Source organism: Pan troglodytes, chromosome 14 (genome assembly GCF_028858775.2).
Source record: "Pan troglodytes isolate AG18354 chromosome 14, NHGRI_mPanTro3-v2.0_pri, whole genome shotgun sequence".
NCBI classification, from domain to species: domain Eukaryota; kingdom Metazoa; phylum Chordata; class Mammalia; order Primates; family Hominidae; genus Pan; species Pan troglodytes.
In genome coordinates this window covers 116,277,073-116,300,048 of record NC_072412.2, presented here as the reverse complement: position 1 = coordinate 116,300,048, position 22,976 = coordinate 116,277,073, and the positions used below count along the sequence as shown (strand labels likewise).

Here is a 22,976-nt window from a genome sequence, read left to right as displayed (position 1 = left end):
TTGAGACGGAATCTCACTCTGTTGCCCAGGCTGGAGTGCAGTGGCATGATCTCGGTTCACTGCAACCTCCACCTCCCAGGTTCAAGCAGTTCTCCCTGCCTCAGCCTCCAGAGTAGCTGGGATTACAGGGGCATGCCACCACACCCAGCTAATTTTTGTAGTTTTAGTAGAGATGGGGTTTTGCCATGTTGGCCAGGCTGGTCTTGAACTCCTGACCTCAGGTGATCCACCCCCCCCTCGGCCTCCCAAAGTACTTGGGTTATCGGTGTGAGCCACCGTGCCTGGCCCATTTGCTGGAATACTTTTATACAGGCAGACTGTCATCTGGTTACTCAGTGGTACAGTTTGTATAAGAAAGGCAGGACCTTTTCCTTAACTTACAGGTTTTCAGAAAAAGGAGTTGGCTTCCATATTTTCCTCTGGCAGTGACCAGTTCATGTTCTTTCGTTGCTGAGAGCTCGTGGGCTTCAGTGCACATGCCGTTTTAATCCATTGCTGCCGTCACCTTATTGAGCCTCAGCGTGCCCCCTCTTTTGCTGGTAGGAGCTACTCCCGAGTCCCTTACACTCAGCCCTGTTGTAGTTGATAGTTTTGTGGCTGTCTATCTGATATGGTAAGATATTCCTGGCTCATCTTAAAATAAGCTGTTTCTCCTGGAAGCCCCATTTTTCTCTTTTCTTTCTTCCCTTTTCTTCCCTTTCCCTCCCTCCCTCCCTCCCTCCGGTCACGCCCGGTGTCCCTCCCTCCCTCTCTCTCTCTCTTTCTTTCTTTCTCTTTCTTTCTTTCTTTCTTTTCTTTTCTTTTGTTTTTTTGAGATAGAATGTCACTCTTGTTGTTCAGGCTGGAGTGCAATGGCGCGTTCTCGGCTCACTGTAACCTCCGCCTCCCGAGCTCAAGCGATTCTCCTGCCTCAGCCTCCACAGTAGCTGGGATTACAGGCACCCGCCACCACGCCCGGCTGATTTTTGTATTTTTAGTAGAGACGAGGTTTCGTCGTATTGGTCAGGCTGGTCTCGAACTCCTGACCTCAGGTGATCCGCCCGCCTCGGCCTCCCAAAGTGCTGGGATTCTAGGTGTGAGCCACCGCGCCCAGCTCCCATTTTACTTTTAATGGGAAATGGTGTTTTGAGAACACAGCGTGGGCACCATGGATACTCATTGTTGCCATCTGTCATTGCCGTCTGTCATTGTTTCTTGGCCTCTCCCATAGACTGAGGTAATGAACGCATCTGCTCCGTAGGTCACACTGATACTCAAATTCAGGGCCACGGGGTTTCATTAACCCCTCTGTCTGTTCACATGTGTGGTTCCCTTTTCCCCTGTGGCAAGTCCTAGCCTTTAAGGACACCGGGCGTGACCGGATGACCAGTGGGCATCCACCTGCTTTAGTCCATCACGGACCAGCCCTGCCCGAGGCTTGACCACGGTTAGAAGGTTCCCATGCACGTGCCTCCTCCCCGCCCCGCGTGTCCATATGTTGGAGTGCCCAGCCTCCGCCTGCGCTGCCTTCTGTAGCCCTGTCCACTCTTCCCCCCTCCCACCATCTCCAGGTCCGCTTTTTCCCTGTTGTTTTTGAAGCTCATTCCCCAGCAGTTTCTGAAGGAAGAGCCCTTTCTCGGGAACAGTATTCTCTGAATTTGTGCCTGTGGATGACAGTGTGCTGCCTTCTACTTCAAAGTCAGTTTGGCTGGAAATACAGTCCTTGGCCGCATTTTCTGTCCTTAAGTATTTTCCTTCGGCATAAGGTGTTATTGATGCTCTCGTTTGCCATGCACTATGTAGGAATTGTTCTGTTTGCTTGGGTGCCCAGAGGATGTTATTCTTACTAAAGTGACTAGTAATGAAAACGTAGCCTGTCCAGTCTGACCCAGAAAAAGTATCTGTGTCTGCACTCTTTAAATTCATCAAAGGTGATGGACGCCTGTGTCGGTGCTCCCGGGTGGAAAGGGTGATATTGGGACGTTGTGCACATGGGGTGTGCCTGTCCTGGGCAGATGGGACAGCAGGTTTTGGTGAGCATGCGCCACTGGCAGCCTCACCGCACGGTGATGGGCACCTTGCTCAGAGTCTCGGGTCCATAAGCCGCGTTACCTGACACGATCACGCACCTTTCACTCTGTGTGATTAGTATCTTTTTGGAAAAACCAACCCTGAAACTCAGTTACTGATAAGCAGAATATTTCTCGTAAGACAGAATAAGGAAAAATGGGAAAACCCCACCCGGTCCACAGTACATTCCTGAGAAATGAGCCTCTGTGGGTTCCCGGCCGCCCAGCTCTCCCTGTGCGCTGGTGCATCTGAGGTGAAAGTGTTGCCGGTGCTCCTGTCCCTCACGTGGGTGAAACAGGAGTGAGCGAGAAGCGAAGGCTCCTTCGAAGAGATACAGCCTGGGGCATGCTGCCCACTGGCGGCTGGAGGGGCTTCCATCAGGGTGGCCGGCTGGATTTCCCTGGTGGGGGTGACCAGTTGAGTTTCTGTGGTGGGGGGTGACTATCTGGGCTTCTGTGGTGGGGGTGAGGTGGTGGTGACAGCCTGGGCTTCCCTGGTGGGGTGACAGTCTGGGCTTTCATGGTAGGGGTGACTGTCTGCGTGTCCGTGGTGGGGTGATTGTGTTTCCATGGTGGGGGTGACTGTCTGGGTTTCCGTGGCGGGGTGGCTGTCTGGGTTTCCATGGTTGGGTGACTTGTCTGGGTTTCCGTGGCGGGGTGACTGTCTGGGTTTCCGTGGCGGGGTGACTGTGTTTCCGTGGCGGGGTGACTCTCTGGGTTTCCGTGGCGGGGTGGCTGTCTGGGTTTCCGTGGCGGGGTGGCTGTCTGGGTTTCCGTGGCGGGGTGGCTGTCTGGGTTTCCGTGGCGGGGTGGCTGTCTGGGTTTCCGTGGCGGGGTGGCTGTCTGAGTTTCTGTGGTGTGATTGTCTGGGTCTCCCTGGTGGGGGTGACTGAGTTTCTGTGGTGGGGTGACTGTCTGCATGTCCGTGGTGGGGTGATTGTGTTTCCATGGTGGGGGTGATTGGGTTTCCGTGGTAAGGGTGACTGTCTGGGTTTCCATGGTGGGGGTGATTGTCTGGGTTTCCGTGGTGGGGTGACTGTCTGCGTGTCCATGGTGGGGTGACTGTCTGGGTCCCCGTGGTGGGGGTGACTGTCTGAGTTTCCATGTTGGGGTGATTTTCTGTGTTTCCGTGGTGGGGGTGACTGGGTCTCTGTGGTGGGGGTGACTGTCTGGGTTTCCATGTTGGGGTGATTTTCTGTGTTTCCATGGTGGGGGTGACTGTCTGGGTTTCTGTAGTGGGGGTAAATGTCTGAGCATCCATGGTGGGGTGACTGAGCTTCTTCCCACTGATATACCATTTATCATCTGCAGTGGACTCTGACAAGCGTCATGCCAATGACTTCGCCCTGTGGAAGGCGGCCAAACCCCAGGAGGTGTTCTGGGCCTCTCCCTGGGGACCCGGGAGGCCGGGCTGGCACATCGAGTGCTCTGCCATCGCTAGGTAAGGTGCCTGCCGCTTCGTGGGGGTTGGGGCTCAAGTTCCCCTGGTGCCTGCTCAGGGCAGCAGAGGATGTGCATGGGAGCAGGTGCAGCCTGGCACGTGTGCCCATGGGTGATTTTTTGGGAAGAGATTTTTGCTGCAGTGTGACGGGCCATGGAATGGGATGAACGAAACCCATGACACATCAAGCTTTCCTGACCTCAGCACTTCCTCTGTTTAGTGGAGAGGCTGCTTTTTGGTTCACACTTGCAGCTGCCCTGTTCCCTCACCCTTCTCTGTAGTGGCTGGTGCTTGGGGCCCTGGAGGAGAGTGCTTGCACCTACATCCCTCCTCGCTTCGCACTTCTCTAGCCCCCAAATCCCTCTCCGCCTTCCCGCCAGCTCTTCGAGCTCAGGCAACTCACATGCCAGGGTGCTCTGTGGCGGAAATCTCCAGCTCCTCCCAGATCTTCCTGGAGTCCCCCAGCCACCCTCATGTGGGTCCTCTGTCACCAAAGCTCCTCTTCCCACTGTCTGCCTGGGACCGCAGCTGCCTGCTGCCCCCACTCAGTCACACGACACTGCTCTCCTGGCCCACTGTGGCATCCCCTACTCTGGAAACACCCTCTCTGTCCTGGTTTCTGCCTCTCAGTAGAGCTTTCTCCGCCTTCTCCCTGGTCCCCTTGGACGCACCTCAGGTGTCCACACCCTGTGGCTCTGCCTGCAGCCAGGGGCACCTTGGGTGGGGTGTGTGAAAGACAGCATACCGCCCATGCCCCGTGCTGCACAGCTGCCAATGGGGCTCGCCACAGTTAGTTTCATGTTCCTGTTTTTTTGTTTTGAGACGGAGGTTCACTGTTCTTGCCCAGGTTGGAGTGCAATGGTGCGATCTCGGCTCACCGCAACCTCCGCCTCCCAGGTTCAAGCGATTCTCCTGCCTCATCCTCCTGAGTAGCTGGGATTACTGGCATGCGCCACCACCTCGGCTAATTTTGTATTTTTAGTAGAGATGGGATTTCTCCCTGCTGGTTAGGCTGGTCTTGATCTCCTGACCTCAGGTAATCCGCCCGCTTGGCCTCCCAAAGTGCTGGGATTACAGGTGTGAGCCACTGCGCCTGGCCCACGGTTAGTTTGTTACCGTGGTGCTGGTTTGTGTGGCCTGACCCTCTGCAGGCAGCAGGGTACCCGGCCGCGCGTTTAGACTGTTCCTAGCGTTTCAGTGTTACAGATCTCCTTAGTGAATAACCACACGTATGTTTCCTATTTGTAGAAATGGGTTTTTTTCCATTATATTTTAACTTCTAGGGTACATGTGCACAATGTGCAGGTTTGTTACATATGTATACATGTGCCATGTTGGTGTGCTGCACCCATTAACTCCTCATCTACATTAGGTATATCTCCTAATGCTATCCCTCCCCACTCCCCCACCCCACGACAGGCCCCGGTGTGTGATGTTCCCCACCCTGTGTCCAAGTGTTCTCATTGTTCAATTCCCACCTATGAGTGAGAACATGCAGTGTTTGGTTTTCTGTCCTTGTGATAGTTTGCTCAGAATGATGGTTTCCAGCTTCATCCATGTCCCTACAAAGGACATGAACTCATCCTTTTTTATGGCTACATAGTATTCCATGGTGTATATATGCCACATTTTCTTAATCCAGTCTATCATTGGTGGACATTTGGGTTGGTTCCAAGTCTTTGCTATTGTGAATAGTGCCACAATAAACATACGTGTGCATGTGTCTTTATAGCAGCATGATTTATAATCCTTTGGGTATATACCCAGTAATGGGATGGCTGGGTCAAATGGTATTTTTAGTTCTAGATCCTTGAGGAATCGCCACACTGTCTTCCACAATGGTTGAACTAGTTTACAGTCCCACCAACAGTGTAAAAGTGTTCCTATTTCTCCACATCCTCTCCAGCACCTGTTGTTTCCTGACTTTTTAATGATTGCCATTCAAACTGGTGTGAGACGGTATCTCATTGTGGTTTTGATTTGCATTTCTCTGATGGCCAGTGATGATGAGCATTTTTTCATGTGTCTGTTGGCTGCATAAATGTCTTCTTTTGAGAAGTGTCTGTACATATCCTTCGCCCACTTTTTGATGGGGTTGTTTGATTTTTTTCTTGTAAATTTGTTTAAGTTCTTTGTAGATTCTGGATATTAGCCCTTTGTCAGATGGGTAGATTGTGAAAATTTTCTCCCATTCTGTAGGTTGCCTGTTCACTCTGATGGTTGTTTCTTTTGCTATGCAGAAGCTCTTTAGTTTAATTAGATCCCATTTGTCAATTTTGGCTTTTGTTGCCATTGCTTTTGGTGTTTTAGTCATGAAGTCCTTGCCCATGCCTATGGCCTGAATGGTATTGCCTGCGTTTTCTTCTAGGGTTTTTATGGTTTTAGGTCTAACATTTCAGTCTTTAATCCATCTTGAATTAATTTTGTGTAAGGATAGGGATCCAGTTTCAGCTTTCTACATATGGCTACCTAGTTTTCCCAGCATTGTTTATTAAATAGGGAATCCTTTCCCCATTTCTTTTTTTGTCAGGTTTGTCAAAGATCAGATGGTTGTAGATGTGTGGTATTATTTCTGAGGGCTCTGTTCTGTTCCATTGGTCTATATCTCTGTTTTGGTACCAGTACCATGCTGTTTTGGTTACTGTAGCCTTGTAGTATAGTTTGAAGTCAGGTAGCATGATGCCTCCAGCTTTGTTCTTTTGGCTTAGGATTGTCTTGGCAGTGCGGGCTCTTTTTTGAACTTTAAACCATATGAACTTTAAAGTAGTTTTTTCCAATTCTGTGAGAAAAGTCATTGGTAGCTTGATGGGGATGGCATTGAATCTATAAGTTACCTTGGGCAGTATGGCCATTTTCACGATATTGATTCTTCCTATCCATGAGCATGGAATGTTCTTCCATTTGTTTGTGTCCTCTTATATTTCATTGAGCAGTGGTTTGTAGTTCTCCTTGAAGAGGTCCTTCACATCCCTTGTAAGCTGGATTCCTAGGTATTTTATTCTCTTTGAAGCAATTGTGAATGGGAGTTCACTCATGATTTGGCTCCCTGTCTGTTATTGGTGTATAGGAATGCTTGTGATTTTTGCACATTGATTTTGTATCCTGAGACTTTGCTGAAGTTGCTTATCAGCTTAAGGAGATTTTGGGCTGAGATGATGGGGTTTTCTAAATATACAATCATGTCATCTGCAAACAGGGACAATTTGACTTCCTCTTTTCCTAATTGAATACCCTTTATTTCTTTCTCTTGCCTGATTGCCCTGGCCAGAACTTCCAACACTATGTTAAATAAGAGTGGTGAGAGAGGGCATCCCTGTCTTGTGCCAGTTTTCAAAGGGAATGCTTCCAGTTTTTGCCCATTCAGTATGATATTGGCTGTGGGTTTGTCATAAATAGCTCTTATTATTTTGAGATATGCCCCATCAATACCTAGTTTATTGGGACTTTTTAGCATGAAGGGCTGTTAAATTTTGTCAAAAGGCCTTTTCTGCATCTATTGAGATAATCATGTGGTTTTTGTCTTTGCTTCTGTTTATGTGATGGATTACGTTTATTGATTTGCGTATGTTGAACCAGCCTTGCATCCCAGGGATGAAGCCCACTTGATCGTGGTGGGTAAGCTTTTTGATGTGCTGCTGGATTCGGTTTGCCAGTATTTTATTGAGGATTTTCGCATCGATGTTCATCAGGGCTATTGGTCTAAAATTCTCCTTTTTCGTTGTGTCTCTGCCAGGTTTTGGTATCAGGATGATGCTGGCCTCTTAAAATGAGGGAGGATTCCCTTGTTTTCTATTGATTGTAATAGTTTCAGAAGGAATGGTACCAGCTCCTCCTTGTACCTCTGGTAGAATTTGGCTGTGAATCCTTCTGGTCCTGGACTTTTTCTGGTTGGTAGGCTATTAATTATTGCCTTAATTTCAGAGCCTGTTATTGGTCTATTCAGGGACTCAACTTCTTCCTGGTTTAGTCTTGGGAGGGTGTATGTGTCCAGGAATTTATCCATTTATTCTAGATTTTCTAGTTTATTTGCATAGAGGTGTTTATAGTATTCTCTGATGGTAGTTTGTATTTCTGTGGGATCGGTGGTGATATCCCCTTTATCATTTTTTGTTGTGTCTATTTGATTCTTCTCTCTTGTCTTCTTTATTAGTCTTGCTAGCGGTCTATCAATTTTGTTGATCTTTTCAAAAAACCAGCTCCTGGATTCATTGATTTTTTGAAGGGTTTTTTGTGTCTCTATCTCCTTCAGTTCTGCTCTGATCTTAGTTATTTCTTGCCTTCTGCTAGCTTTTGAATGTGTTTGCTCTTGCTTCTCTAGTTCTTTTAATTGTGATGTTAGGGTGTCAGTTTTAGATCTTTCCTGCTTTCTCTTGTGGGCATTTAGTGCTATAAATTTCCCTCTACACACTGCTTTAAATGTGTCCCAGAGATTCTGGTATGTTGTGTCTTTGTTCTTATTGGTTTCAAAGAACATCTTTACTGCTGCCTTCATTTCATTATGTACCCAGTAGTCATTCAGGAGCAGGTTGTTCAGTTTCCATGTAGTTGAGAGGTTTTGAGTGAGTTTCTTAATCCTGAGTTCTAGTTTGATTGCACTGTGGTCTGAGAGACAGTTTGTTACAATTTCTGTTCTTTTACATTTGCTGAGGAGAGCTTTACTTCCAAATATGTGGTCCATTTTGGAATAAGTGCGATGTGGTGCTGAGAAGAATGTATATTTGGTTGATTTGGGGTGGAGAGTTCTGTAGATGTCTATTAGGTCCGCTTGGTGCAGAGCTGAGTTCAATTCCTGGATATCCTCGTTAACTTTCTGTCTCGTTGATCTGTCTAATGTTGACAGTGGGGTGTTAAAGTCTCCCATTATTATTGTGTGGGAGTCTAAGTCTCTTTGTAGGTCTCTAAGGACTTGCTTTATGAATCTGGGTGCTCCTGTATTGGGTGCATATATATTTAGGATAGTTAGTTCTTCTTGTTGAATTGATCCCTTTACCATTATGTAATGGCCTCCTTTGTCTCTTTTGATCTTTGTTGGTTTAAAGTCTGTTTTATCAGACACTAGGTTTGCAACCCCTGCTTTTTTTTGTTTTCCTTTTGTTTGGTAGATCTCCCTTCATCCCTTTATTTTGAGCCTGTGTGTGTCTCTGCACGTGAGATGGGTCTCCTGAATATAGCACACTGATGGGTCTTGACTCTTCATCCAATTTGCCAGTCTGTATCTTTTAAGTGGAGCATTTAGCCCATTTACATTTAAGGTTAATATTGTTATGTGTGAATTTGATCCTGTCATTATGATGTTAGCTGGTTATTTTGCTCGTTAGTTGATGCAGTTTCTTCCTAGCCTTGATGGTCTTTACAATTCGGCACGTTTTTGCAGTGGCTGGTACTGGTTGTTCCTTTCCATGTTTAGTGCTTCCTTCAGGAGCTCTTGTAAGGCAGGCCTGGTGGTGACAACATCTCTCAGCATTTGCTTGTCTGTAAAGGATTTTATTTCTCCTTCACCTATGAATCTTAGTTTGGCTGGATATGAAATTCTGGGTTAAAAATTCTTTTCTTTAAGAATGTTGAATATTGGCCCCCACTCTCTTCTGGCTTATAGAGGTTCTGCCGGGAGATCTGCTATTAGTCTGATGGGCTTCCCTTTGTGGGTAACCCGACCTTTCTCTCTGGCTGCCCTTAACATTTTTTCCTTCATTTCAACTTTGGTGAATCTGACAATTATGTGTCATGGAGTTGCTCTTCTCGAGGAGTATCTCTGTGGCGTTCTCTGTATTTTCTGAATGTGAATGTTGGCCTGCCTTGTCAGGTTGGGGAAGTTCTCCTGGATAATATCCTGAAGAGTGTTTTCCAACTTGGTTCCATTCTCCCCATCACTTTCAGATACACCAATCAGACGCAGATTTGGTCTTTTCACATAGTCCCATATTTCTTGGAGGCTTTGTTCATTTCTTTTTACTCTTTTTTCTCTAAACTTCTCTTCCTGCTTCATTTCATTCATTTGATCTTCAATCACTGATACCCTTTCTTCCACTTGATCAAATCGGCTACTGAAGCTTGTGCATGCATCACATAGTTGTTGTACCATGGTTTTCAGCTCCATCAGGTCATTTAAAGTCTTGTCTATGCTGTTTATTCTAGTTAGCCATTCGTCTAATCTTTTTTGAAGGTTTTTAGCTTCTTTATGATGGGTTCAAACATCCTCCTTTAGCTCGGAGAAGTTTGTTATTACCGATCGTGTGAAGCCTTCTTCTCTCAACTCATCAAAGTCATTCTCTGTCCAGCTTTGTTCCATTGCTGGTGAGGAGCTGCGTTTCTTTGGAGGAGAAGAGGCGCTCTGATTTTTAGAATTTTCAGCTTTTCTGCTCTGGTTTCTCCCCATCTTTGTGGTTTTTGTCTACCTTTGGTCTTTGATGGTGGTGACATACAGATGGGGTTTTGGTGTGGATGTCCTTTCTGTTTGTTAGTTTTCCTTCTAACAGTCAGGACCCTCAGCTGCAGGTCTGTTGAGTTTGCTGGAGGTCCACTCCAGACCCTGTTTGCCTGGGTATCACCAGCAGAGGCTGCAGAACAGCAAATATTGCAGAACGGCAAATGTTGCTGCATGATCCTTCCTCTGGAAGCTTCGTCTCAGAGGGCACCTGGCTGTATGAGGTGTCAGTCAGCCCCTACTGGGAGGTGTCTCCCAGTTGGTCTACTCGGGGATCAGGGACCCACTTGAGGAGGCAGTCTCTCCGTTCTCAGATCTCAAACTCCGTGCTGGGAGAACCACTACTCTTCAAAGCTGTCAGACAGGAACGTTTAAGTCTGCAGAAGTTTCTGCTTTGTTCAGCTATGCCCTGTCCCCAGAGGTGGAGTCTACAGAGGTGGGCAGGCCTCCTTGAGCTGTAGTGGGCTCCACCCAGTTCGAGCTTCCTGGACACTTTGTTTACCTACTCAAGCCTCAGCAATGGCGGGTGCCCCTCCCCCAGCCTCGCTGCCGCCTTGCAGTTCATCTCAGACTGCTGTGCTAGCAGCGAGCGAGGCTCTGTGGGCGTGGGACCCTCCGAGCCAGGCGCAGGATATAATCTCCTGGTGTGCCGTTTGCTAAGACCATTGGAAAAGCACAGTATTAGGGTGGGAGTGTCCTGATTTTCCAGGTACCGTCTGTCACAGCTTCCCTTGGCTAGGAAAGGGAATTCCCCGACCCCTCGCACTTCACAGGTGAGGCGATGCCCCACCCTGCTTCGGCTCACACTCCGTGAGCTGCACCCACTGTCTGACAAGCCCCAGTGAGATGAAGCCGGTACCTCAGTTGGAAATGCAGAAATCACCCGTCTTCTGCGTCGCTCATGCTGGGAGCTGTAGACTGGAGCTGTTCCTATTCTGCCATCTTGGAAACGGCACCAGAAATGGGTTTTAAAAAAATCACTGTTAACTCATGGATTTTAGTATACTTGATAGCAAATATTTATTTTAATAAACAGTTTTAAAAAATTAGAAACACAGGAAAGGATGATTAAGGTAAACATTTTAAGCTAGTAGCTACATCAGAGATTTTCAGATGGATAAATCCAGTCACCCCGAAACCTGTGGGCTTTGTATCCGGGATGTGTTTCCTGGCTGGGTGTAGAGGGGGTTTGGGTGGAGATAATTATCTCCCACACGAGGACTCTGCTCCATTCATGGACTCCCAGACAGCTTGAGTATTCAGCCCCGAGTAGGGTCGCCCCATTCCACCAGGAGGGAAGGCCTTGTCCCCCACGACCTGCCTATCTAAATTTTGGTGGGTCTTCTTTAAGACCCAGAAAGAGATTCCCTTTTCTGCTAAGCCCCCACCACTTGCACTGTGGTTATGCGGCTCATCTGGAAACGCTTCCGTCATTCCTCAGACCTCAAACCCTGTTGTTAGTAGGAAGCATGGGCCTGACTTTTGATTAAAAAAAAGTAAAAATGTCCAGTCACCAGTCACACTTTACTTCTATGTGTTTATCAATACTTAATAGCAGACTATGGCATATAAACTGGGTTGTAGATTCATTTTTTAGATTCAAATAATTTCTCTAAAGCAGGTAGAAAACATTTAGTGAGTTTCAAATGTAATGTTATGTGAAATTCTTATTTTTGTTGAAAGATTAAATAATGAAGAGACCATTATTGTTGTTCCTTCTGAGCCTTCTCTGATTTTAAAATAGGTGTAACGTAGAGATCAGGAGCGAAACTAACATAGTGAAGGTTGTGGCCCCATAGTTCAGCTTGTGAAACTTTCACGTCGTTGTGTTGGCTTCAGATCTTCAGAAGGGAGAATTGCCCATCCAAATACAAATGAGGCCCCTCCCATCCCCTCCCCACTCCTGGTCCCACAGTCTCCTTCACAGCATTTGAACTGCAGGGAGTGTTAGAGTTACCCTAAGACGACCCGTCACTAAGATGTAAAAATCTTTTTTTTTTTTTTTTTTTTTTTGAGATGGAGTCTCGCTCTGTCGCCCAGGCTGGAGTGCAGTGTCACGATCTCGGCTCACTGCAAGCTCCGCCTCCCGGGTTCACGCCATTCTCCTGCCCCAGCCTCCCAAGCAGCTGGGACTACAGGCGCCCGCCACCACGCCCGGCTGATTTTTTGTATTTTAGTGGAGATGGGGTTTCACCATGTTAGCCAGGATGGTCTCGATCTCCTGACCTTGTGATCCGCCTGCCTCAGCCTCCCAAAGTGCTGTGTTTACAGGCGTGAACCACCGCGCCCGGCTAAGATGTAAAAGTCTTAGAACGTCACACTACAGCGTGTATTTCTGTGATGCCTGTTTCCCCAGGCTCGAGACCTCCGTGTGCAGTCCTTCCCCGAGCACAGGGAACCAGACCAGTGGGAGCAGGAAGGACCTCTGCGAGGTGTTGGCACCTTAGAAATTTCTGTATCTATCATTTTAAGAAAATCCACCGGCCTGCTGCGTCGCCATGCTTTTGCAGCTGGTCCAGGGACAGAGTTTCGAGTGGGCTGGCCCAGCCTCATTTCCCCCATCAACCCCATTAATTTTTTTGTATGGGTTTGCAGAAACGCGGTTTTTATGGAGGCATGGCACAGCACTGTAGGAGAAATGGCAACCTGTGTTGCTTTGAACTCTCTTGTTATTCGTAGGTGACTGTTAGTTACACTTGCAAAAGCCAAATGAAACACTGTCATGATTTTATAGTTCCATCTCTTGTTAAAATTGGAAAACCACTAAACTCTACCTACTGAAAGTAAGTAAAGGTAATTTTTTGAGTTGAAAAAGAAAGAAAGAAAAAGAGAAAAAAAGAACCTGGAGCAAAAAGGATTAAGTGCCTTTACTAGGATGAAAAGTCATGAATTACGGGTTTGTGATGACAGGATTTCAGTTTTCATTTGAATCAGTTAAATTATCATGCAAATTGATGTAAAATTGAGATCCATTTATTCATTGAATTAAAAAGGCTGGAAGGAATAAATAGATGAGGTTAGAAGAAAATATGTTGCTTGATTGAATGAATTCACTACTTTGCACTGTGTCTTGCAGTATGGTATTTGGAAATCAACTGGATATCCATTCAGGTGGGATAGATTTAGCTTTTCCACATCATGAAAACGAAATTGCACAGTGCGAAGTCTTTCATCAGTGCGAGCAGTGGGGAAATTATTTTCTGCATTCTGGTAAGTAATAACTTCAGATTAATTTGTTCTATTTCAATTCTAGCAGTTCTGTCTTTGTCGGCGGAACAGCTACATTTGGAAATACATAGTAGATCAGCTAATAGGTCAAGAAATGGATTTGCCTCTTAAATTATTTTTGAGTTTCAATCATTTGAACATGAGCTTCCTTGGATTGCAGCAATGATTATACCTTTTTAGAACTGACTAGAATATGGAAAATGTTTGGCAATGCTGTTCTATATAAGGTTTCTTTCAAGTAAAACTATTAAGAAGGAACTTGAAGTAGTACAATGTAACGATAATTATGAACACTCCTTTCTGAAGCTGTAATATTGTCACTAGACATCTCTGCCATCTTCTAATAACATTGCCCTTTCTTCCACTGTTCAAACACCTAACTGATGAACCCCAGCTGTCTGCTCTCAGAAGTGGATGCAACACCATGAGTTAAGCAACACCTCGAACCCAGCAGTTTTGGAATTCACTCGGATGCACTGGAAGAGTCATATTTCCAAGTTTACAGGGTCATGATTAACTAGTCTTATTACCTTTTGGGGATGGACAGCTAAGGTATTTGAGATGAAGAAAGATAAAGAGTGTTTGGTAGTGATAGGATTTGGAGATGCAAACTTCGACATCTAAAATACAGAAAATTAACAAATACTATTTTTTGAAGTCCTTGAATTGGGAAATTAGGATGTCACAGTAAAGTGACATTAAGTGCAGAAGTGCTCTGGTTTTCTGGTCCGCAGCAGAGTTCACTTGGGTTTCTTCGTGAAAGTACATGAGGCTGATTGCCCCGAAGTCACTTCCTGCAGCATGTCCTTCACCCCGGGCTTACCCTGTTGAGTCGGGGGACCCAGCAGGCGGCTCTGCCCCTACCATTACCTACTGTGTCTGCCTCTCACAGTGCCCCAGTTTTTGTCTAAAAATGAAGCAGAAACAAAGCTGGCTGCGTGGCTGTTTGAGGACTTAGGAGCTGTTGTCCAGCACCCCATACCATTTCCCTGGGGAGGGCTCAGCACTAGCTGAAATCCACTTTATTCCGGTGTCGGTGGAGTTTCTAATCAGAACAAACGCCTACCGCCCTCACTTCCGTTTCAGCTGGCGCTCACGTGGGAAGGGGGTGCACGCTGCCCAGTGGTGGAATATTTAAGGCATCACCCCTCGGGGAGCCGAGCACTGATTTCCACAGCCGGGGGCCTGCACTCCACTTTTGACCATGGGGAAGGAGGTCTCTCTTCCGTGGCCCAAGGACTTCTGAATTGTGTTCTTGGAGAGGAAGCGTGCTGGGAGCCCAGATAGTGGGGCTGAGACACTGTGTCTCAGGCACAGAGGTAGTCGTGTCCCTTGTCCCAGATGAAGAAAGATAAAGAGTGTTTGGTAGTGATAGATTTGGAGATGCAAACTTTGACATCTGAAATACAGGAAATTAACAGGTACTCGTTTTTGAAACCCTTGAATTGGGAAATTAAGATGTCACAGCAAGGTGACATTAAATGCAGAAGTGCTCCGGTTTTCTGGTCTGCAGCAGGGTTCACTTGGGTTTCTTCATGAAAGTAAATAGATGAGGCTGATTGCCCCGAAGTCACTTCCTCGTTGACTTGGTTCAGGGCTCAGTTCAGCGCTCCCTGAACTGTCTGAGGAGCTGGAGTTGCTCCCTCCGCAGGCGCGTTTCTGTCTGCAGGTTTATCCTGTTCAGTAGGTCAGGGTTTGTTACTGACAACCATGACCTGCTGTGAGCCCTTCTGCGAGTGTGGAGCTGGGGGGCAGGAAGGGCAGCCTTAGCTGTGCCGACGCTTCGTCCTGTCAGGTAATGAGGAGGGGCCGGGGTCTAGAAACGGAGGTCGTGTTCACCTTCTGATGTGGGAATGGGAAAGCATTTGTTGTTGTTGTTGAAACAATTTCGCTCCGTCCCCCAGCCTGGGAGTGCAGTGGCACTATCTGAGCTCACCGCAACCTCTGCCTCCTGGGTTCAAGCAATTCTCCTGCCTCAGCTGTTCTAGTAGCTGCGACTACAGGTGCATACCACCATACCCGGCTAATTTTTGTATTTTTAGTAGAAGCAGGGTTTCACCATGTTGGCCAGGCTGGGCTCAAACCCCTGACCTCAAGTGATCTGCCACCTCTGCCTCCCAAAGTGCTGGGATTATAGGCGTGAGCCACCGCACGTGGTGGGAAAGTTTTGTTGCTATTTTTCAGTGATTTTTTACTACCTGTTAAGATACCAGCGATCTTTTTCATACTAGTTTGGCCCCAAACAAAACATCAGTGTCTCCTGACGCAGAAGAAGTGACACCTGTTCTCCTGTACCCAGTGGATGGAAGAGCTAAGTGGGCAGACACTATCCCAGCCTGTTAGGGCTGCTATAGCCAAATACTGAAAGCGGGCATGTTATGAACAACAGCAATGAATTCCTCACAGTTCTGCTGGCTGGGAGTCCTGCGTCAGCGCACTGGCAGACTCGGTGTCTCAGGAGGGCCTGCTTCCCATTTGTAGACGGCCGTCAGCTCTCGAGGGGCCTCTGTTATAAGAGCACTGATTCCATTCACACTGGCTCTGCCCCTGTGACCTCATCACCCCCCACAGGCCCTGCCTTCAGTTACCGTCACCTGAGGGCTGAGGATTTTGACAGGAATTTGGGAGGACATAAACATTCAGGCCTTAGCAAATGTGTTTTGTTTTCCAACTATCATCAATTTTAAAAAATCAGAATCGCACTTGGTGTAATCACATTATATAGAATTACATGTTCAAAGTTATATATGTTTTTTGGAAATCACATTCTAATTGGTTGGTTGGTTGGTTGGTTTATTTATTTATTTATTTTTGAGGCAGAGTCTCGCTCTGTGGCCCAGGCTGGAGTGCAGTGACATGAACATAGCTCACTCTAGGCCCAACCTCCTGGGCTCAAGTGATCCTCCCACCTCAGTCTCCTGAGTTGTTGGGATGTTGGGACTGCAGGTGTGCCCCACCACGCCCAGCTAATTTTTAATTTTTTTTGTAGAGACCGGGTGTTGCCATGTTGCCCAGACTGGTCTCCAAACTCCTGGGCTCAAGCGGTCCTTCCACCTTAGCCTCCCAAAGGGCTGGTATTACGGGTGTGAGCCGCTGCGTCCGGCCTGGAGCACTCCTGTTTGAAGTTGTGTCAGAAAAAGAGGAAGAGTCTTCTGTTAGAAACAGAAAGCCCTTCTCTTGGAGATAAGCCTTGTAAAAAGCTACAGGCCAGGGAGAATTTCAGGGTCAGATTTAGGAGTTCCTTAAATGAGTTTGGTTTTCCTCCTGTCTTTCACATACATAGGGGATGAAATAATACCCAGGTCATCAAAGTCTGTGAAAACAACTGCAACAGGACCTCTGATTCTTCCCACTCAGAGACCCACAAGTGCCACTCTGTTTTTGGACAACGGTCAACAAGCTTCACCCCCAAGTGCCTGATTTGTCAAATGAGAGCTTTGTCGTTTCTTCAGATGCTGACCAGTATCTGAATTCAGTATCTCTGAATTACAGGAGAGGAGAAAATAGATGAAATACTGCTGTCGGTACCACGGTTGCTGGCTCTTGTTTAGCTTCTGAGTCAGCTGGATCACCCCTGCCATCTGCTCTCAGTGTGGGGCTGGGTGTCCCTGCACCGTGGAACAAGGGCAGGTCGTGTCTTCCCGGAAGGCCCAGCACGGGTGAAGATTTGGGGGCAGATTTATACCAACATACACTGGTCTATACATTGGATATGTGCAGGTTCCCATTCGTTTCCTGGGGAGCCACGTGTCCCTGAGGCCAGAGAGTCTCCTCACCCAGCTCAGACTGAATGCTTTTGTTTTTGTTTCAGGGCATTTGCACGCCAAAGGCAAAGAAGAAAAAATGTCCAAATCATTAAAGAACTACATTACTATTAAGGTAACATGCTTTTTGTATTGTATCTCTGAGGTGCCGATAGCTTGTGGAACCCATCTTAAAGGCTTCTGTGTCATTTGAGAACCACGGAATCCCATTCCCAGTGCCCTCTGGCCCCTTTCTTATGACGAGACCTGCCTCACCTCCCTCCCACTTTAAGTGGCTCTCCGCCTAATCGCGCCCTCAGCTGTGCGCCTCCTGCAGGTTTCCGCAGTCCCTTTCTTGGTGGAGCTTCCCTTTCTCTTTCCGCGTTTCAAGGCCGGCGCCCTCTTCCTTGCCTTTTCCTTTTATAATGGTTGTCTCCCTCTTGGCGCATCTGCTGACTTCCTTCCCGCCCTCACCCACCACCTCCTACTGGTGTGGCTTTGGGATTTGTTTAGGTTTTGCTGTTTGCCTTTAATAGGCTCAGAGCTGGCTGGATCCTTAACCAACCTGAAAAATGGCATCGTGCTATGGTGCTGACACATGGAATGTGAATTTCCGTGTGAATGGAAAACGGGCGCACCCACGGAGGGCTCTGGCTGACATAGTTTGAACTCCTCCTTTGTCTTCTGGCCTGTCTTTAAAGCCAGATTTAATTTAATTGCAAAATAAATGGAGAAGAATAGTATCCAGATCTCACCACCTAAATAGCAAACCAGTGAAAGCTGTACCCATCAGATTTAGGATACACCAACAGGGACTGCTCCTCACAAAATAATTTGTATATAGTTTCCTTAAGTAGAATTTTTCCGTTTTATCCTAGGCAAAATTTCAAACCGATAGAAAAGTTGAAAGAAACATCACTATGGCTCCACCCAGATTCAATAGTTGTGATGATTTTGCTGTATTTGCTGTGTAGGATCTTTTTCGCCTACCCAGCTTAGATTGGGAGCCTCAATTAAATTAGTAAATTAGACTCTGGCCAAAGACAGATTAGCAAGAGAAAAACAAAGAGAAATGTGTTAGAGCGTGCACGGCACACGTGGAGGTGGAGCACAGGGTTGCATGACACAGAGGAAGGTTGGAGCCCGGGGCCACGGGGTTGCATGACGCAGAGGGGGTCCAAACCCAGCCACGGGGTTGCATGGTATGCAGTGGGGTCGGAGCCTGGCCATGGGGTTGCATGACGCAGAAGGGGGTCCGAAGCCAGCCATGGGGTTGCATGACGCAGAGGGGGGCCGGAGCCCGGCCACGGGGTTGCATGACGCAGAGGGGGGCCGGAGCCCGGCCACAGGGTTGCATGACGCAGAAGGGGGTCCGAAGCTGGCCATGGGGTTGCATGACGCAGAGGGGGATCAGAGCCCAGCCACGGGGTTGCATGATGCAGAGGGGGGTTGGCCACAGGGTTGCATAACGCAGAGCTGGGTCGGAGCCCGGCTACGGGGTTGCATGACACAGAGGGGGGTCGGAGCCCAGCCACGGGGTTGCATGATGCAGAGTGGGGCCAGAGCCCGGCCACGGGGTTGCATGATGTGGGGGGCGGTGTCGGAGCCCGGCCACGGGGTTGCATGACGCAGTGGGTGGTCAGAGCCCGGCCACGGGGTTGCATGACACAGAGGGGGTCAGAGCCTGGCCACGGGGTTGCATGACGCAGAGGGGGGTCGGAGCCCGGCCACGGGGTTGCATGACGCAGAGAGAGGTCCGAACCCGGCCATGGGGTTGCATGACGCAGAGGGGGTCCAAACCCGACCATGGGGTTGCATGGTGCAGAGTGGGTCGGAGCCCCGCCACTGCAGGGACCTTGCTTTATTGAGCTTCACTTGACCGCACTTCGCAGATGCTGTGTCTTTACAGATTGAAGGTTTGTGGCAGCCCTGCACCAAGCAAATCTGTTGGCACAATTTTGCCAACAGCATGTTCTCACTTCCTTTCTGTGTGTCATGTTTGGGTAATTCTTGCAATATTTCAAAGTTTCTCATTATTAAATCTGTTATGGTGATCTGTGGTCAGTGATCTCTGATGTTACTGTTGTAATTGTTTTGGGGCTCCATGAACCACATCCATGGAAGACAGAACTTAGTATGTGTTGTGCATGTTCTGACTGCTCCACCAACTGTCCATTCCCTTAAATCTGCCCCTCCGTGGACTCCCCTATTCCCTGAGACATAACATTGTTGAAATTAGGCCAGTTACTAGCCCTACAGTGGCCTCTAAGTGTTCAAGTGAAAGGAAGAGTCACACATCTCTCACTTTCCATCAAAAGCTAGAAATGCTTAAGCTTAATGAGGAGGGTATGTCAAAAGCTGAGACAGGCTGAAAGCTAAGCCTCTTGCACCAAATATTTAGCTAAGTTGTGAATGCAAAGGAAAAGTTCTTGAAGGAAATCAAAAGTGCTATTCCAGCGAACACACGAATGATTAGCAAGCAAAACAACCTTATTGCTGATAATGGAGAAAGTTTGAGTGGTCTGGATAGAGAAGATCAAACCAGCCACAACATTCCTGTAAGCCACAGCCTAATCTGGAACAAGGCCCTAACTTTCTTCAGTTCTATGAAGGCTGAGAGAGATGAGAAAGCTGCAAAGAAAAGTTGGAAGCTAGCAGGGGTTGGTTTGTGAGGTTGAAGGAAAGAAGACCTAGCTAAAATAAGTGATGAAGGTGGCCACACTAAACAGCAGATCTTTCGAATGTAGATGAAATTGCCTTCTATTGGAAGAAGATGCTGTCTAGGACTTTTGTAGCTAGAAAGAAGTCAATGGCTGGCTTCAGAGCTTCAAAGGACAGGCTGACTATTGTTAGGGGCTAATGTAGCTGGTGACTTTAAGTTGAAACCAGTGCTCATTGACAATTCAAAAAATCGTAGGGCCCTTGAGAATTACGCTAAATCGGCTGGGTGCAGTGGCTCACGTTTGTAATCCCAGCACTTTGGGAGGCCCAGGTGGGCAGATCATGAGGTCAGGAGTTCGAGACCAGCCTGGTCAACACAGTGAAACCCTGTCTCTACTAAAAATACAAAAATTAGCTGGGCGTGGTGGTGGACACCTGTAATCCCAGCTACTTGGGAGGCTGAGGCAGGAGAATCGCTTGAACCTGGGAGGCGGAGGTTGCAGTGAGCCGAGATTGTGCCACTGCACTCCAGCCTGGGCGACAGCTAGACTCCATCTCAAAAAAAAAAAAAAAGAATTATGCTAAGTGTACTCTCCCTGTGCTGTATACGTGGAATATCAAAGCCTGTATGACAGCACATCCATTTACAGCATGGTTTACTGAATATTTTAAGCCCACTGTTGAGACCTACTGCTCAGAAAAAAGGATTCCTTTCCAAATATTGACAGTGCACCTGGTCATCCAGGAGCTTTGATGGAGACATACAATGAGAGTAATATTTTTATGCTGCTAACAGAACATTCTGCAGCCCATTGATCAAGGAATAATTTCAACTTTTAAGTCTTATTATTTAAGAAAAATATTTCATAAGGCTATAGCTGCCATAGATAGTGATTCCTCTGATGGAGCTGGGCAAAGTAAATTGGAAACCTTCTGGAAAGGATTCACCATTCTAGATGCCAGTAAGAACATGTATGATTGATGGGAATAGGTCAAAATATTAACATTAACAGGAGTTTGAAAGAAGTTAAGTCCAACTCTCATGGTTGACTTTGAGGGGTTCAGGACATCATTGGAGGAAATCACTGCATATATGGTGGGAATAGCAAGAGAACTATTGGAATTGGAAATGGATCCTGGAGATGTGACTGAACTGCTGCAACCTCATGATAAAAGTTGAACAAACGAGGAGTTGCTTCTTATGGATGAGCAAAGAAAGTGGTTTCTTGAGATGGAATCTACTCCTGGTGAAGATGCTGTGGACATTGTTGAAATGACAACAAAGGATTTAGACTATTGCATAAATTTAGTTGATAAAGCAGTGGCAGGGTTTGAGAGGATTGGCTCCAATTTTGAAAGACATTCTGCCTTGGGTAAAATGCTATCAAACATTGGATGCTACAGAGAAATCTTTCATGAAAGGAAGAGTCAATTGATGGCACAGACTTCATTATTGTCTTGTTTTAAGAAATTGCCACAGTAACTCAGCCTTCATCAACCACTACCTTGATCAGTCAGCAGCCATAATATTGAATCAAAACCTTCCACCAGCAAAAAGATGACTCACTGAAGGCTCATATGATTGTTATCATTTTTGTTAGCAATAAAATATTTTTTCATTAAGGTACGTACATTGTTCTTTCAGACATAATGCTATTATATACTTAATAGACTGCAGTATAATAGTGTAAACATAACTTTTATATGCACTGGGAAACCAGAAAATATGTGTGCCTTGCTTTATTGTGATATTCGCTTTATTGTGGTGGTCTGGAACCAACCCTTCAGTATGTCTGAGGTCTGCCTGTGAACCATGCTAGGCCAAACAAAAAAAAAAAGGAGATTTGGGCTTGAGGAGGGGCAGGCAAGTTTTGGGAGGGTGACTAGGAAAAGTGATAAACAAGGATTGTTGAGTAAAATTTGTTTTGCAAATTGAGCCTCTCTATTGAGAGTTGTTAGGGAGTCCTCACCCTGCTACAGCAGGATACATCTTTTACAACTGGGAGCTTTGTTTACAAGGAAAACTTGCACCCTGTTTTTAGAGCATTTCCTGCATCTGCTTGTTCTCAGTGGTCGTTAGCTCAAAATAATCTGTATGCCAGGGAGGCATATTCAGGGCTGGCAGGCTGTGGTACCCTTCAGGGGCTTTATCTGTGTTTATGGGAGTGGTGAGCGTGTGTGTGCATGTGCACATTTGTGTGAGCATGTGTGCACATGGACGCCTGTATATAATGCTTGTTATTGACCATTAGGAAATACATTGAAGACATCATCACACTTCTCTATTCTGTAACCAACTCCTAAAAATAAGGATGCTTTCCTACATAATCCAAACACCTAAAAAGTTAGCAGTAATTTCTTAATATTATCTAGTCTGTAGTCTGTTTTTCTTTTTTTGTTTGTTTGTTTTTTTGTTAGTCTCACTATCACCCAGGCTGGAGTACAGTGGCGTGATCTCAGCTCACTGCAACCTCCACCTCCCAGGTTCAAATGATTCTCCTGCCTCAGCCTACCGAGTAGCTGGGATTATAGGTGCACACCACCATGCCTGGCTAATTTTTGTTTTGTTTTGTTTAGTAGAGACCAGGGTTTCACCATGTTGGCCAGGCTGGTCTGGAACTCCTGACCTCAGGTGATCCACCTGCCTCAGCCTCCCAAAGTGCTGGGATCACAGGCATGAGTCACCGCGCCTGGCCTGTTTTCTCCAGTTATCCCCAAAATGTGTTTTATACTTTTATTTTTAAACGAGGAGTTGATCAAGGTTCATGTGTTGCATTTGTATGTTGTGTCTTTTTAGGGTTTTTTTTAATGTGGTTAAAAAAACCACATAACATAAAAGTTATCATCTTAACCATACAGTTCAGTAGTGTTAATATGTTCACATTGTTATGCAACAGATCTCTAGAATTTTTTCATCTTGTAAAACCAAAACTGTGGACTCACTGAACAACTTCCCATTTCCCCTTTCCCCAGGCCTTGGCAACAACCCTTCTACTTTCTGTTTCTATGATTTTGGCTGCTCTAGATCTCGTGTAAGTGGAATCACATAGTAATTGTCCTTTTGTGACTGGCTTATTTCACTTAGCATGGTGTCCTCAAGATTCACCTGTGCTCCTTTATTCCATGTCAAAATTTCCTTCCTTTAGGCTGAATTATATTTCATTGTTCTTTCTAGGTTTCTAATCTAATCTACAGCAGTCTTTCTACTTTTATTTTTCCTGTGGTGTTGACTTTTTGAAGAGATTGAGCCACTTGTCTTGTTGAACATCCCACATTTTGGATTTGTCTGTTTCATTGTGTTGTCATTTAGCTTGTTCTTCTGTCTCCTGTAGTTCGTTTCACGGGAAGTGAGGGTTAAAGGGTCAGTTTGATCCAGGTAGAAGCTTTTTGGCAGGAATACCTTGTAGTGGATGCTGTGAACTCACAGTGCA

The 22,976-nt window shown here is 46.6% G+C and overlaps 1 protein-coding gene across 11 annotated transcripts in view; it reads left to right on the top strand.

Moving 5' to 3' along the window:
* CARS2 (cysteinyl-tRNA synthetase 2, mitochondrial) overlaps positions 1-22,976 on the top strand; it is a 73,055-nt gene that overhangs the window by 33,576 nt on the left and 16,503 nt on the right. For 10 of the 11 annotated variants that reach the window (XR_010150563.1, XM_016925531.4, XM_063792320.1 and 7 more), the window contains 3 exons: positions 3,360-3,489; positions 12,990-13,123; positions 16,953-17,020. Coding sequence is in view for 10 of the 11 variants with exons in the window: in XM_016925531.4 (XP_016781020.3) it covers positions 3,360-3,489; positions 12,990-13,123; positions 16,953-17,020 (332 nt within the window). In the remaining variant the exon portion in view is untranslated. Of the gene's footprint in view, positions 1-3,359; positions 3,490-12,989; positions 13,124-16,424; positions 16,673-16,952; positions 17,021-22,976 lie in introns of those variants that run through there. The other variant, XM_024348346.3, reaches the window with a different exon arrangement.